Source organism: Pithys albifrons, chromosome 10 (genome assembly GCF_047495875.1).
Source record: "Pithys albifrons albifrons isolate INPA30051 chromosome 10, PitAlb_v1, whole genome shotgun sequence".
NCBI classification, from domain to species: domain Eukaryota; kingdom Metazoa; phylum Chordata; class Aves; order Passeriformes; family Thamnophilidae; genus Pithys; species Pithys albifrons.
Genome location: NC_092467.1, coordinates 28,722,898 through 28,738,344, shown reverse-complemented (window position 1 = coordinate 28,738,344; position 15,447 = coordinate 28,722,898). Strand labels below are relative to the sequence as shown.

The window sequence follows — 15,447 nt, the reverse complement described above, 5'->3', positions numbered from 1 at the left end:
TGTTCATTGCCAGTCCATCCTGTATTGAGGTTGTGTCTGATGTTGCGTTATCATTCATGCCTCATTTTGTACCTGTAACAAATACTACACCTTACACAAAGGAGCTGTAGTTTGTTACACAAAATAAGCAGCACACACCGAAGTGGTGGCTCTGATTCACACACTGGGAGGGGATGTAAGTTCCTCTCACATCGCTGAGGTCTGTCTCCAGTTACCAAATGCCTGTAATTAATCAAGTGTAGCTGCAGCTTTTATGTTAACTTCCTTGGAGGAAGGGCTGACAAGAAAGCCATCTTCCTAACTCTGGTTAGGGTTTTGGCTTTTAACACAGGAATCCAGGGAGGTTTTCCATGGTCAGTCCAAGACAAGCTCTCAGCTCCAATCCAAGCTGTGCTTCAGCCACTGTAAGTTACTGTGTACTGGAGACGCTTCTGCACAGCCTGGGGCTGATAAAATAAGGAGATGCTTTCTCGGGTCGCTCTCCCTACTTTGGCCTTAGCTAGGAACATGGAAGAATATTTTTGTCAGACAGTAAATACTCAGAAACCTTCCTTAAATACCACTTGCTTTAAATATTTTATCTTTTTGAGATTTTGCTAAAAACCCCACCCAGCCGTTTTGCAAAGGCCCGAGGTAAAACTTGACGCTCGCTTTGGAAAAGCGGCGGCTTTCTGCGTGAAAGCTGGGACTGTTCCTTTAAACACAACCCCAATATGTCTGGGTATTTCAGCACATATGGGCCACGATGGTTAAACCCTCCCCAGCTGGTCCGGCCGTTCTGCCGCGCCGCTCCCGTCTTTGTTCGTGGCTCAAAGGGAGGGTGGTGAGAGACGGAGCAAGCTGTGAGTGCTGCGGGATGCGATCCTGCAAAGGCGCTGCGGCTGAGCGGGAGGAGGTGGTGCCTGTGCCGGAGGGGACAGGGGTCTTTGCGACACATTCTCCATAGGGGACATGATGTCCTTGGAAGTAGGGACTTGAAGGAGCCTTTAAACTGCCCTCAGGCACTTTTTTTCGCTCCGTTTTCTGCCCTTCTCTCCCTTCCCCCTCCTGCCTTTTGTTGTTTCTCAGGCTGGCTCTCCCAAGAGCCTCCTCGTCCCCCATGGAGACAGCCCCTTCCAGAGGCTGGCGTGGACCCTGCAAAGGCAGGGATGCGGACTGGAAAGGACTCGGGCAGGATTTTCCCTGCCAGGGGAAGATGACAGGTTTCCCTCCCTGTGAAGGCCTGGAACTGCCCCGTGGTGGCAGTTTCGTGGGGAAATAGTGTGGACTGGTGACCGGGGGATCTGTGGACCTGGAGGACTGTAACCTTCCTGCAGTGGTGGGTGGCAGATGCCCAGCCAGGGCAGGGGCTCACATCCCGCCTCTCCTGCCAGGCAGGGACATGCTGGTGGGATGCTCCTGGTCTCTAGCTGCCCTCCAGGAAGCCTCCACTGCCCATGCAGTGCTGTGCTGGAGAAAGGGGCTTTGCTTCACTTCCTTTCTTCCTCATGTACAGCCTAAATACCTTCTTTAATTTCACCTCATTATTTCCTGCCTAAATGATTCTCGTTTCTCCTGGGGACCATTTTTAAACCTTTGATCTCCTCTGAAGTCTCACAGTCCTGATCACGTTCTTTCTGTTTAAATGAATCAATTGCCTTTTTGACTCATGATTTATAAATTTGCCCACAGATGAACAAAAGCAGCCCCAGTATGGCACACCTTGAAATCACCACCGTGTCTCTGGTTGGTGCCAAAGTACCTTGAGTGGCTCCAGAGTATTTCTAGCCAGACCTCTGTACCTGGCTCCTCTGTCTTGCTTTTCTGCTGTGTCTCACTCTCCCCCTGCCTTCCATTCCTGCCCGGCTCTGCAGCTGACACGTGAGTTGCCTGGGCTCAGGCCCAGCCTGGGAATGGCCATCTCGAGGTCAGGAGAAGGGTGAATGTGCCGGTGGTTGATGGATGCTGTCTCCTGGGAGCAGGGCACAGCTGCTGTGCTGCACAGCTCTGACCCCCACATTGTCACCAATTTTCAGTGACACCATCTCCTGGGGTTATGGCCAGCTGGAGGGATGGAGAGGAGTGGCTCTGTAGGTACTGGTGTCCTGGACACTGTGTTCGTGCTGGGATGTGCCTCAGTGCCGAGGACAGTGGTGGAAAAGCTGGAGGACAGTGTGTGTTGCTGGAGATGGATGGGGTGAGGATGAACATGTTGCTCTGTAGTGCAGCGATGGAGGAGTCAGGGAACACATTGTCCCTAAGCCCAGGGGATTGTGGCTGTGAGGGCTGAGCACTCCTCTTAGCAGAGTCAGCATTGTGACAATGGAAATATCCAGGAGGGGCCATGATGCCAGATCTCTCCTGCCTCTCTGCTGTGTGGCCCCATATGTGTTTCCCAAGGCACAGGGACAGACCTCCTCTCCAAGCCATGAGGGAAGCAACTAATTAAGCTCTGCAGTGTCCATGGGAGGTGAGCCGGATACATGACAGCATCACAGCATCTCCCAGAGCCTGCACTGGAGCAGGAGCTTCACACAGTACCTGAGGACAGAGAAGGGTGCTCTGCACCATCTTGTTCCAATGTGCACTTAGTCCTGGTGCTCATGGGGTGAAGTGGTGCCCAATATGCCAGGACAGAATCCAGTGTTCTCCACCTCAGCGTAGGATAAAGGGCTCCTGGCTGGGATGCCCCAGTGCTCCCAGCAGCCCTCGGCATGGCTCCAGCAAGACTGGGCAGTGGAGAGAGAGCCTGTACAAATATTGTTGTTGTTATTATTCCCCATAAATATATGCAGGCTCTTAACGACCTTGGCATGGAGCATTTCCTGGGGATTCATGACCAGTTGGTGTTAATGGTCCTTAGCTGCACCTCAGGCCATCAGCTCCTCCCAGCCCATCATTAATCCACAGGAAATGTCTCAGGCATCGATCCTCATTGCTTAATTAATAAATGCAACTTGTCTCCTGCCTAAGATTTAGAGATACTCGCTGCTTCTTTCCCTGCTGCTTTGAAGGTGACTTTTAGCACAGGTCCCTCATGCTGGGAGGCCCTCGTGGGATTTTGTTTCCTGGCATTCATCTGGGTGTGGGCTGTGGCAGCAGGAAAGTCTTTTCTCTCCTGGGTGGGAGGGAAAGAACCAAGCTGCTGCTGGGTTTGGGGTTTCTCCAGCTAACGTGGCACAGCCCGAGGAGCACATCTTTCCCACCAAACCCAAAGGCTCGATTACCTTCAGCCAAGAGCCTGGGCAAGAAGGAGTGTGAGCCGGCATGGAAGAACGTGGCAATTCTCCAAGGCCTTAGCAGGTTCTATAATAATCGATGTTTTTTTGCCCATGAGTCACAATTCATCTCTAATCTTCCTCGGGGGAGGTGGGATTTGCTATCTTTAGTGTTCACGACTGCTGCTTTCCCGGGCTGAGCATCCCGCTGAGCCTGGACTCGCGCTGAGGGTGCTGACCCGGCAGCCAGCGCGGAGACGCGGACGTGTTCGAATCCAGTTCCCTGTTTCTGTAGCCTCTACCACCAGCTGGCTTTGTGCAGTGGGTGCCGCAGTATAAATCATGTTAATTCCTGAGGTGCTTTTCCGCGGTAAGTCTGAAATTCCCATTTTGGTTCGCTGGCTCGCCTGGCGAACTAAATTATTTTCATAGCCCCTTAAGGGCATATTGTCAGCCCAGACTTATTGCCGTTACACACCATATCTGAAACATTAATATCTCTTCTAAATATAGTGTATTGACAAGGTATCTGGTATAGTGTAAATCCTTGGGACATTTGATCCAGATCATTAAAACTGAGTGAAGGAAGGGAGGAATAGATCAAGTTACCTTGCTGCTCTTAATTCAAACAAGTGATGAATTATTCATTCTGCTATTAATTCTGCAGTCCTCCTGCTTTTTATTTATTTCTCTCTTTATTTATTTTTTTCCTCTCAGATAGACAGCTCCAAAAGGATGCTCAGGCGGCGGTGAGGGGAGATTTTCCTGCTGGAGGATGGGGTGCACGTGGGTGGGATACCTGGCAGCACTGGCTGTGCTTTGCGGGGCTCTCAGGGATGCTCCCAGCAGAGGTAAGAGTCTGATCCCAGCTCCCAGTGGGGACCCTGGGGCATCCTGAGGAGGAGAGGGCTGTTTGTGGGTGCCACAGTGGCTCTGGGGTGCAAGTGGGTTCCAGCTCTCCCACGAGGAGAGGGCTGGCTCAGGCCAGGGACAGGGAGCTGGGATCTGGAGTCACTGTGTGCAGCAGCAAGTGTGGGATTCTACTCCATGCTTGGTTTTCTGCTTCATGCTTATCTCACTGAGGATTACAGGTAGGGGTTGTCCTGTTGTGGTGAAGGGTTTGTGTAACTTCTGGAGTTGCACTTGTCTATAATATATCTATATATCTATATATCTATATATATATATACACACATACACGTATATATGTATGTGTGAATATATGTATGTGTGTGTATGTGGTGGGCATGCAATAAACCTCTCATCTTACCTGTATAAAATGCCTCTCCAAGACTGCAGGACAGAGTTAGCAGATGACACAGTAATTTAGGGGTTAGGGTGAACAGAGCAATCTCTTTACCCAAAAACAGCAGGGCCTTTCTCACAGAAAGACTGCATCAGAAGTCGAATCCCATCCTTGGTCCTGGTGCAGGTGCTCCTGAGTGGCCACCCCACTTCCCACTTGGGTTTCCCAGAGCACCCCAAGGCTCCCAACCCTTAATCCATCCATCTGTCTGCACTGTGGCTACTTGCCTCTCCTGCAGGCTCCCCTCTTGGGTATTTATTTCAACATTATTCCTTTAGTACCAGCCCCATATTACTTCATTGCCCATGCCCAGTAATTAGCAAGGTGATTTTAGATCTGGCCAAACACACACAGAAAAACACACACAGAGACACACACACAGACACACAGACACACACACAGAGACACACACACAGACATACAGACACATACACAGACACACACACGTGGTGCTCCATCCCACACACCCGGAGGACCCCCCCTCACTGGGAGGTCACTGTGCCAGTGAGCATGATGAAAAGCAATGTGCACTGGCTGACTATTGATTTGCAATATACTTGGCCCAGATTGATGGCAGTGAGCGCCCAGCCTTGTTTGGGAACCCACACCTGTCTCCTGAGGGCTACACGAGGTCTGCATCCCTCCCAGACATGATGTATGTGTCCGCTATATCAGGATCTTCACCCTAGCCCTAATCAGACCCAGGGGCAGGTGACAGTCGGCCCCCTCCCAACCTTATTTTATAATAACCATGTCTCAGAATAAAGATTTCATTAGGAAATCGATCCCTACATGCATAACTCATTGTTCAGCGCATCGAGCCCTGCACCCCTGTTTCTCCCAGCTCAAATTCACTGATACCACCATTATAGGAGGGAGGATGGTCAGTGGGAGGCACAAAGCTGAAGGGCTGGGCAGCTGGGCCACTGGTGAACCTGGAGCATCTGAACCTTTAAAACTCACTCCCTACTTCATTTCTCCCAGCCAAAAACAGGAGGGGACACCATGCCATCACTGGCACGATAAGCTCTAGGACAGCCCTGCTGCAGCCACACCATGGGTCAGTGTGGGAAAGAGGGATCAGAGGGCGGAGTGAAAGGTGATGGAGGGCACATGTGCCAATCCCAGCGAAGGTCTGCAGGTTGCTGGTATTTTGGTAGTGCTAGTGGTGGGATGGAGCCAGGGTTGTACATCCCATCTCCATTGTATTAGGCTTCCCCTGGGAAGGCAGCATGACATCCACTTCTGTGTCCCACAGGCATCAAATGTGGGGGAGTACTTTCAGCATCCTCTGGCAATTTCTCCAGTCCCAACTTCCCGGGTCTGTATCCCTATGAGACGGAGTGCACGTGGCTCATCGTGGTGGCCGAGGGCTCCTCTGTCTTGCTGTCCTTCAGCCACTTCGAGCTGGAGTACCACGACACATGTGCCTATGACTACCTCCAGGTCTACAATGGGGCTGCCCGGGACCGGGGCAACCTCCTGGGCACCTTCTGTGGCCACAGCCCCCCGCCACCCTTCTCGTCTGCCTGGCACGTCATGGCTGTCATCTTCCGCTCTGACCGACACGTGGCCAAGCATGGCTTTGCCGCTGCCTACCGGAAAGGTATCAGGGTGGGATGGTGGTGGCAGAGAATCCATCCATCCATCCTCTCCCACTGTCTTCATCATCTGTGCCTCTCTGCAGATGCCTGTGGAGGGCAGCTGACAGGGCTGTCTGGGGAGATCACCAGCCCCCGCTACCCCGAGAGCTACCCCAACGATGCTGAGTGCCGCTGGAGCATTGGAGGCGCTGGCAGCAGTGGCCCCCTCACCCTGGTGTTTGCTGACTTCCAGTTGGAGGGGGGACAGGGCTGTGGCTTCGACTATGTGGCCCTTTTCGATGGCCCCACCGTCACTGCCCCCCGCCTGGGACGCTACTGCGGCAGCGCCCGCCCGCCCCGCACCGTCTCCTCCACCCCACACCTCCTCATCATCTTCAAGTCGGACTTCAACATCGGTGGCAGGGGCTTCAAGGCCCATTTCTACTCGGGTGCGAGGGTCTCTGGGTGGTGGGGCAGTGGGAAGGACGTGGGGACAGGTCCTGTGTTGAGGTGGTTATTCCTTCCCTCCTGTGGCAGCAAGAGGATAGTGGAGGGGATCCCTTTGGTGAGAGCTCATGAGATGATGGTGTGAAGTGTAAACCACTGCAATACAAATGGCATCATTGTGGCTATCCCATGCCCTGGGCTGTCCTTCTCTTGAGCAAGAGTCGCTCTTCTTCCTTGCTCATGTCATTGCCTGGGAATATGGGTTTTTCCATGTGCTTCTGTAGGATTTTGGCCACCTTGGGAGTTTCCGCCCCCCCAGATTGCTGGCTGTCCATGGGCTAAACACGAGGCTGGGTAGCAATGAGGTGAAGGGTGCTGAAACAGGTGATCGCTCCTCCACCAGCTCATCCACACACAGGGGCTTCACATTTCCTTTTGATTTTTCCTTTCCTCTTTTTCCCTGAGCAGGCGAGTGCCAAGAGGTGTTCACTGCCATCAAAGGGAATTTCTCCAGCCCTCAGTACCCCAGCTTCTACCCCAACAACCTCAAGTGCCAGTGGAGCATCCATCTGCCCCCGGGCTACCGGATCAGGGTGTTCTTCCTGGACATGGAGCTGGAGGGCCGGAGCAGCCTGACGGGTGGCTGTGACTATGATCACCTGTCTGCCTTCGACGGTGGCACCGAGAACGGATCCCTGCTGGGCCGGTGGTGTGGGCGGGAGAGCCTGGCACCCATCACCTCCCACAGCAACCAGCTGCTCCTGGTCCTCCACACCGACCGCAACACGGCCAAGAGGGGCTTCTCCATCGCCTATGTTGGAGGTAAGGTCTTACCTGGGTGCTTCTCAGTGCTTTAGATACATCAGGACATGCCTGAGATCTTTCAGTTTCCCGAAGGACTGTGTGGTGAAGGATCCTGTCTGCAGGAGCAGAGCCTGGGACTCCTTAGGGATGGAGTGGAGGACAACATTGTGAGTGAGCTCCAGTTCTCATGGAGTGTGAGACACACATGCTTCACATTGTTTAGTATTCAGGAGATGCTTTCTACCTTCTCCTTCCCATGTCTCTGCCACTGCCCTGCTCCCATTCCTTTCCCAGGGGAGAAACCCAGAGGAATTTTTAGGGAACCCAAGGCATCACAACATTTTTCCCTGCGACCCAAGATGCTCTGGTCACACAAGCACACCACTGAGCAGGGAGACATAAACCACATCCCCTCCTCCACTGGCAGCAGCAGGGGAGGACAGGATCCCCAGGGCACAGCATTCCCAAATCCAGCCAGCCCTGCCTGGCCGGTGTGCCCTGTGTCCCAGCCAGTGCATCCACAGCTGGTGGGAGGAGCTGTCTGTAACCCTCTGCCTCTATTTGCCAACCTTTGCACCTAAAACACCAGTAAATTTATGGCGTTTGTTGTATTTCAAGATAATTACATCCGAGCTGACCTGGGGGTCAGAGATGATTCAGCCAGGGGGAGCCTCGCTGGAGGGCTGGAGCCAGAGCAGGGCTGTTGGACTGGCAGCACAGAGGCTGGCCCTGTGTTTATGAGCTCTTATCCCTCAACTACAAAATCATTCTTCATTTCTAGCACAGCGGAAAGGATTTTGGGGGTGTGTGGCTGTAGGAGTAAGAGATAGAAAGTTTTGTCCTGAGCCTCTTCAGCCTGTGTAGGGAGAGACACAGTGAACATCGAATCGGGCTGTAGTGTGCTCAGCAGGTCTGTCCCCATCCTTGCCCTTATTTCTCACAGTTTTACAGCAGTGTGCAGGAAGAGAACCTTGCCCTCACTGTATGTGGTCATGGAGAAACCCTGCTCCTGAAGAAGGAGGTTGGAGACAGATAGATGGGATGCTAGTGAAGAGTCACATCCCATCACCAAGAGGATGACTTCTCCCAATTGCCCAAGGTTCCTCAATCCCCCAGGGGACACACCAGCCAGATGCATGTTAGTGTGGACATGAAACTGAACCTCCCCTCCTTAATCCGAGGCTGCTGGCTGTGTTTGCGCAGTGATTCCGACATCTGCTTCTGATTAGGATCCCTTGTGGCACATCCAGCTGCCAGCACTCCCAGGAGAGTGGCTGCTCCCACTGGACACACGGGCCCCTCCCTGCCACTGGCTTTCCCGAGAGCCCCCAGAGGCAAAGGGACACCTCAGCCTCTGCATGCACATCCACAGCCCTTCAGCCATACAGATATTTTCCTTTCAGCCTCCACACCCACAGCCCTTCAGCACGCAGATATTTTCCCTTCAGGCCCACCAAAGGGCACACCTTGGGCTGGGCCTGTGTGATTTATGGTCATTTGAATGAAAGCCTTCACGGCAGGAGAGAGGATCCACTTTCTCCTCTTCTTGATCTAATGCACTTTAGTTATTTGGTAAATATTCTAATGGTTTTATAATGCACTAAGCAAAGAGAAGTCACACTATTTTTTCTTATTGATTTTATTGCATCTTCCCAGATCCAGAAGGAGCTGGAATAATTCAATAATTCATACTGCCCAAGTGGTTGGTTCAAGCTGAGCAAAGATTCACTTTAAAGAGGGGGGCATTTTTCCTCCCTGCTTCTTCCCCTGTGTGGATGCTTTCTGCATCCAGAGGGGCCAAATACGGTGCCAGAGGGAGAGTAATGGGGAGGAGCTGGGATCACCATTGCCTTGCTCTTCATCTTGACATCCTAGACAGCTCAAAAGCAGCTCCCTCCGTGCACTCCCTTCACCAGCTCCCCATCAAAAATAGCATTGTGAGGGTAGTGGAGGGCCAATACTACTTGTGACAGGAGGATGTGGGCTGGGCCGTCCCCAGAGAGGATGCCCTGGGGCCGTGGACAGAGCTCACCCTTTCCTGGGGGCTGTGTGGCAGCCAAGCAGCTGCATCGCCCCAGGACGGGCGTGGAGTCCTCCATGAGCCATCTCCTCCTTTCTGTCCCTGTTGAGCACCTCTGGCAGGGATGTCGTAGGATGCAGGGGAGTCCTGTGCCCACAGCAAGCCATCCATCTCATGGTTTGGTCCTGGGTGGCAGCGCAAATGTCTCACTGGATTTGCAATGATCCAGAGTGACAGTGACAGCATGATAATATTACCTGTAATGGCACTTGTGTGTCACTCAGAGACCTGGGAAGGAGGATGAGGTTCAAGGGGGTTGATGGTGGTGAGGTCTCTCCCTGGGGTAGAAATGAAGGGCAGGGCCTTGGAGCCATCAGTTTCTGCCACTGGCATGGCATAGGGCTAAAACACTGATAATGCTTTCTGAGTTTTGGGTGTAGCTCCTTTTTTCCTGAAAACTCATCCCAAGTTCTACACATGTACCTTGTTTTTTGTCCCAATAGTTGTGCCCATGAACATCAGCTGCACCCGGACAGACTTCCACATCCAGATCCCTGTGCAGTCCTTGGCCCACCTGGAGAGGAATAGGATTTATTTGGGAACCCCCTCCTGTGCAGCCCGGGTGGTTGGCAGGAACTTTAAAATACACACCAGGTTCGACACCTGTGGCACCGAATCCCAGGTAAGCAGAGAGCAAACCCTCCTTTAAAGCAAGCTGGGTAGATGGTTAACCCTGTGCTGGCTGCAGAGAGGCATTCCCAGTCCCTCTCACATCTTCGCAGTAGAAATGTGTCTGATTCATGGCCAATCCCTCCAAACCCCTGAGAAAAGGAATGCACAAAACCCTGATGAGCTGTGACCCTTGTCTTGCAGAGACGTAACAACACATCTGTCATCGTCAGCATCCTCTACATTGATTTTTCAGTGGGTGACCAGGAGGACATCCACCAATATGAGGTGCAGTGTGAGCCAAAAAAGAAGGAAGCCACGGTGACCCTCATTGCTGGCCCTGACCCATCCAGGCTCAGCCAAGCAGAAAACCTCGTGGATGCCCAGCAGTGGGAGGGGGAAGCAATGGATGCCCATGAAATGAGGAGCCAGGACACCAGTGACATTGTCTTCATCAGCATCTGCATCCTGGCTGGGCTCCTCATGGTCATTGCAGTGGTGGGGCTGGTGCTTCTGTAGGGTGCTGCTTTTCCAGGTTTCCAGGGCTTGCAATCCCAGCCTTGCCCAGGATGAAAACATACCCCAAACTTTGCCCTCACTCCAGGCTGAGCACTAACACAGCTGCCCAAACGGAGACACAACTCCCAGCCACGAAACTGAGCCTGAACCCAACTTCCACCTCCTCCCAGTGCCTGAAAAATCTGGGCAATAGGCAGCCATTTCCCTTCCCAATTTGTTTTCCTCTGTCTCAATCTGTCCATTTGGCTCGAGAATGCAATTCTTGTGCTCCCTAACTCTTCCCGCACCTGCTTCAATTTGTTTCCCCTCTAGTGCTGCTGCTTTCAGGAAAGTAACGTTGTTTGCCGATGGCTGCAAATCATCCTGTCAATTACTTCTAGCTGAATTTTTGAAGGTGCAAACCATCCCCAGATATAGCTCTATTCCCAACAAATGTTCTCCACGCTCCCACCCGTGCTCGGGAAGGGACCATGGAGCTGTGTTATAGGTATCTCCACCTGGCACATACAGATGTAGCTCATGTAGATGCTCCCAGGTGATGTTTCTGGATGTCTGTGGGTGATGTGATGAGATGCATTTGCCATGCCCTGGAGCTCCTCATTTGATCTTCACATGTTGTATCACCTTCTCACAGGACTCGCTATGAGGGCCTCACCCACCAGCAGCTGGAAGGGAGGAGAACAATCCTCTTCTCCTCTGTAATTTCCTCCTTTCCAGCATATCAAGGTGTTCACTGCTGTGGGACCTGTACCAGCATTGCTCCTGAAGTCCGAAAACATGGTCAAATCCTGCTGTAGCTTGGCAGGCTGTGGTGCCATGGAGCCTGAGATGCTGGAGCATGGAGGTTTTGGCAACGCTGTAAAGATCACCCTGGTAGGAGTGGCTGGCTCCCCTGCGACCTCAGTGACACCAGACCTCTACCCTTGGTCCCTGCAGAGAGTGAGCTCAGCAACCTAAGAGCACAAAAATAGGAGTCCTGTGGTCATCTGCCCCTCCAGAAAAGTGGGGATCCTTGCCAAGAGCCCTGATGGATGGCCAAATAACCCCTGCCTGCCTCTTGTGCCATCCCAACACAAAGGGCATTCCCCTTCAGCATCACAGATGGAGTGGCTGTCACAGAACAGCCTGTGTTCATCCTGGTATGGGTCAGAGCCAGCATATGGCAAAGCCACATGAAATCTCACTGTGGAACAAGGGTGCATGCAGCCCTGGGAGCCTGTGTAGGGACCACCCCCTCCATCCTCTGTAAAACCCACTGAGGTGCAGGGCCTTAATTAAGAGATCTTAAAATGTCCCAGTGTCATTTTGCAGGGGCAAAAAAAAGAAGCTTGAGGGCAGTGGGTAATCTAGGAGCCATTTTTTGGTAATGCTGTCTCTAAATGTAAGTGCATCCCAAGGAGGAGACTGGGTATCCCTGAAAAGCATTGCACAGCACATCAGACCCCTCCTGCTGCGGAAACCAGCATTTAGCAGGGAATGATATGATAGTCCCATGAGTGAAAGGCTGCCCTGGCCAATGCCCTCCTTCCCTCTGGGCAGTTCTGTACATCAGGGCATCAGGGGAAGCAGCAGCAAAGGAAAAGGATGATGACTGAGCAGCTTTTCCTCCTGGACTGCACCAGCCCACAGATGCCTGAGAGGGTGTCTGGGGAGGGAAGAAGACACAAATCTGCTCATGCCTCCTAACAAGAAGCCTTCATTAGGATTGATTTGGTGTTTGTTGGTGCAACACATTGGCAAATGCGAGATTTCCCAGGGAAATATTTGCCAGCCCCGTTAAGCTCCATTAAGGCAATGTTTTGAGAGCCAGTTGTGTACATAGATGGGAAACAAGGCCAGCCCCCCCCACTGCCTGCAAAGCCTCGCTGCTGGTTAATTGCTGGGTATAGAACTGTCAGCTTGAGACCACAGTTACAAGATTTGACAACTGAAAGAAACTTAAAGATATAATTAACCTTCTTGGTGGCCCAGATTTTGCTGAAACAGGTGAACACTGCAGCCACTCATGCCTCACAGGGAGCCCACAGCACCCAGCACCATCCAGTCCTTGCCTGCAGGAAAGGCACCTCCTTGCCCTCCTGGAGCCTCTGGCACCCTGCAAAAAAGGGAAAAAGGCTTTTCTGGGTAGCTGTGGATGTTGTACTCAAATAAGGAGTTGGACCAGGTTCCAGGGTCCAACAGCAGAAGGGACTACTGCTGTGCTCACACTAGGGAGAGCTTCCAGCTCTGGCTCTAGTTTGAAGGTGCCTGAGCATCCCTGGGTGCAGCTCTCACTGCACACACCCCTGTCTGTGGATGCAGGACAGGTGCTGTGGGAGCAGCTCTGTTCCCTGAGCCAGGGGGATCCCCAGCATGCCCAGCCCAGCAGGGCGTTATTCAGGTGCTCATGGATGAGGTGATTAACGCAACTTAAGTGCTTTCAAAAGACCTTTCCCAGCTTTTTTCTAGACATGTTCACAGATGCATCTGCAGCTGTCACCAGCAGCGAACCACTTGAGCCAGTCATTCCACTCAGAGCAAGGAAAGCCTCTGGTGCTTGCCAAACACCAGCCCTCCTCAGCCTCCAGTTATCTTCTGCCATGTCCCAGCCTCTCGTTTTCCCCACTAAGTTTAGGCATCCAGTCTCCCTTCCCCAAAGGAATTTGCTCACTGACGTCCCCTGTTAAACCTCCTCTTCCCTGACATACTGCCCAGGCTGGGGAGGGGAGCGGTGCAAACACACAGCCTGGAGAGAGGGACTGCCCAGGGAACTCCATGAAATAAACCCTTTTTCTCATATAAAAGCCACTTAGATGAATAGCAAAGAGATACCAGGAATCCATCACCAACAGCCCTTTCCTTCACCATGCCCATGGTACTCACACATCAGGCCTCAGTTTCCCTCCTTAGCATTTGCCCAGTGCTTCCCGAGCAAGCAGGAGAGCAGCGGGCACAGGAGTGCTCCTGTTACTCATCTGATTATTTATTTAGAGCATGATGACTCGGTTGCACTGGGCTGGATGCAGCCACCCCATTTCCTGGCTTTGCTTATGGACGTGGAGTCGCGTCTCTCCGGAGCAGACAAAGGCTTTGCTGTTGTGCGTGAGGGAGAACCTCCCTTATCCCTCTGCGTATGTCTGAGTGCAAATTTGGTGAAGAACTGTTGGAAAATTGTAGATCATAGAAAACAGGGCTGGAAGAGTCCCCAGGAGATCAGTTGCTTTATTCCTCTCCTTCCCTGGGGAAATTGCTCCTGCTGGAGAGAAGCTGGGCTAAAACATTCAAAAAATCCGAGCCATGCTCTCCGTGTTTTCTCTATTTACCATCATGAAAGTTTTCCTGATGTGTCACCCTGGTGGGGTGTGCTGAAGGGGGCTGTGCTTTTGTGCTGGTCAGTTGAACAAATGCAACAAGCATGGAAATGCCCCAAAATGGGCACTGCTGCTGGCACAAGACCCTGCTCTCCCTGACTTGGGGCACTGGGCAGGACTGACCATCCCACTGAGGGGCTCAGCAAGCACAGGATCTCATGATCCAGAACACAAGGATTTGGCAGCCTTGAAAAATCCAACTGCACCTGCAGCAACCCCATTCAGGTGCAACTGGTCATGCTGTGATGGCCCTGAGCAGCTCAGAGGAGCCTCAGGGTGGTCGGGCTTTGCTGAGGCTGTAAATTCAGCATAGTGTGGGGTAGAGTTTGGGGGGGTTGGTTGTGCATGGTTGTATACACTGTTGGGCTGCTGGTGTGAGGAGGAGATGCAGCCCCTCTGGCTGCAGTGCTAGTATTTGGGAGTGGAGTTCCTGACTCCTCACAGTAGCTCAGCACACCAGGTCTGGCCATGATCCGATAGGATGCTGCAGGTGAGGGGCAGCAAGCCCAGCCCTGGGGTCACTGTGCAGGAGCTGGCTGTTTGAGGAGCTTCTTTCCAAAGCAATGCTTTGTATATGATGGGTTATCAGAGGCTGCTTGCAAGCTTCTTGCTTCCCATGCAGGATGTGTGTGGGATGGCTTTGGACACCAAGGTTGGTACCACTGGCAGCCCTGGTGCAAACAAGACCCTCAGCAGCACTGCCCAGCCAGCCTGAATCCCACACTGGGGCATGACTCAGCCAGGAAGTCACACTTCAATCCTGCTTTAGCTTCCTATTTTTCCCTATCCTGAAGAATGCCAGGAATGAAGCTGGCCAGGCTTCCCTAATCCTGGTTCAATCCTGCATTCTCTCCTCAAACCCTTATGGTTAATTTAACAGGGACTGGCCATGGGGTGAGCACAAGGGCCGTTTGTGGGCTGGATTAGGAGTGGGTTTGCTGCTCCTTAGGATGTTTTTCTCAGGAGATTGGTGTTTAAATCCCCAGCACAGTGATGGACCTATCAGTGTCCTGACACAACAATCCTTGGTCCATCACAGCTTGGGGGAAGCTGCAGCTCATCCTGCCTGCTCAGGTGGGCAATGCCACCTGCTCCAGGAGTGTGTCTGCCTCAGGGATCCAGGTATGTGCTGGCTACCCTGGCTGTGACAGCTCAGATGAGGAGGCAGCAGTCAAGCAGCCCAGCCATCTGGGAAAACATAATGGATCAAGCATATGGACAATTAGAAATGCAGTGACGGCATTTACCGGGAGCTGTTTTCCCAGCTTATTTTAAACTGTTTCCCGGTCATCACAGCCCTGGGGACAGCAAGGTCCTCCTCTCCTGCTCATGGGGATTTTGGGGGGTGGAGACTGAGCAGGGCATTTGCTTCATGATGGATGGGAGAGTTCACAGCTGTATTTTGAGCTTACAGTCAAACCTCTGCAGCAGGTTTGGGGGATGCATATTTGACCCTGCCTCCTGTCTCTGGTTGGCTCTGTATGTTACAGCTCCCCATCCTCCTCTTCCTCCATCTGGGACAGGAGTGCAGTGTTTGCAATGTGAACATTTC

At 52.5% G+C, this 15,447-nt stretch overlaps 1 protein-coding gene across 1 annotated transcript; it reads left to right on the top strand.

Moving 5' to 3' along the window:
• Positions 1–3,972: 3,972 nt before the first annotated feature.
• CDCP2 (CUB domain containing protein 2) lies at positions 3,973–10,545 on the top strand. The gene is made up of 6 exons (XM_071565491.1): positions 3,973–4,048; positions 5,762–6,109; positions 6,191–6,535; positions 7,002–7,355; positions 9,861–10,039; positions 10,231–10,545. Exons 1-6 carry the CDS (start codon positions 3,973–3,975, stop codon positions 10,543–10,545), a joined length of 1,617 nt encoding a protein of 538 aa, XP_071421592.1.
• The last annotated feature ends 4,902 nt before the right edge of the window (positions 10,546–15,447 follow it).

Excerpts from the sequence above, each read along its gene's own strand:
- CDCP2 (XM_071565491.1), top strand. The coding sequence starts at position 3,973 with ATGGGGTGCACGTGGGTGGGATACCTGGCAGCACTGGCTGTGCTTTGC. Across the intron at positions 6,536-7,001 it reads CAAGGCCCATTTCTACTCGG|GCGAGTGCCAAGAGGTGTTC; the intron begins GTGCGAGGGTCT and ends TTCCCTGAGCAG. Across the intron at positions 10,040-10,230 it reads CCTGTGGCACCGAATCCCAG|AGACGTAACAACACATCTGT; the intron begins GTAAGCAGAGAG and ends CTTGTCTTGCAG.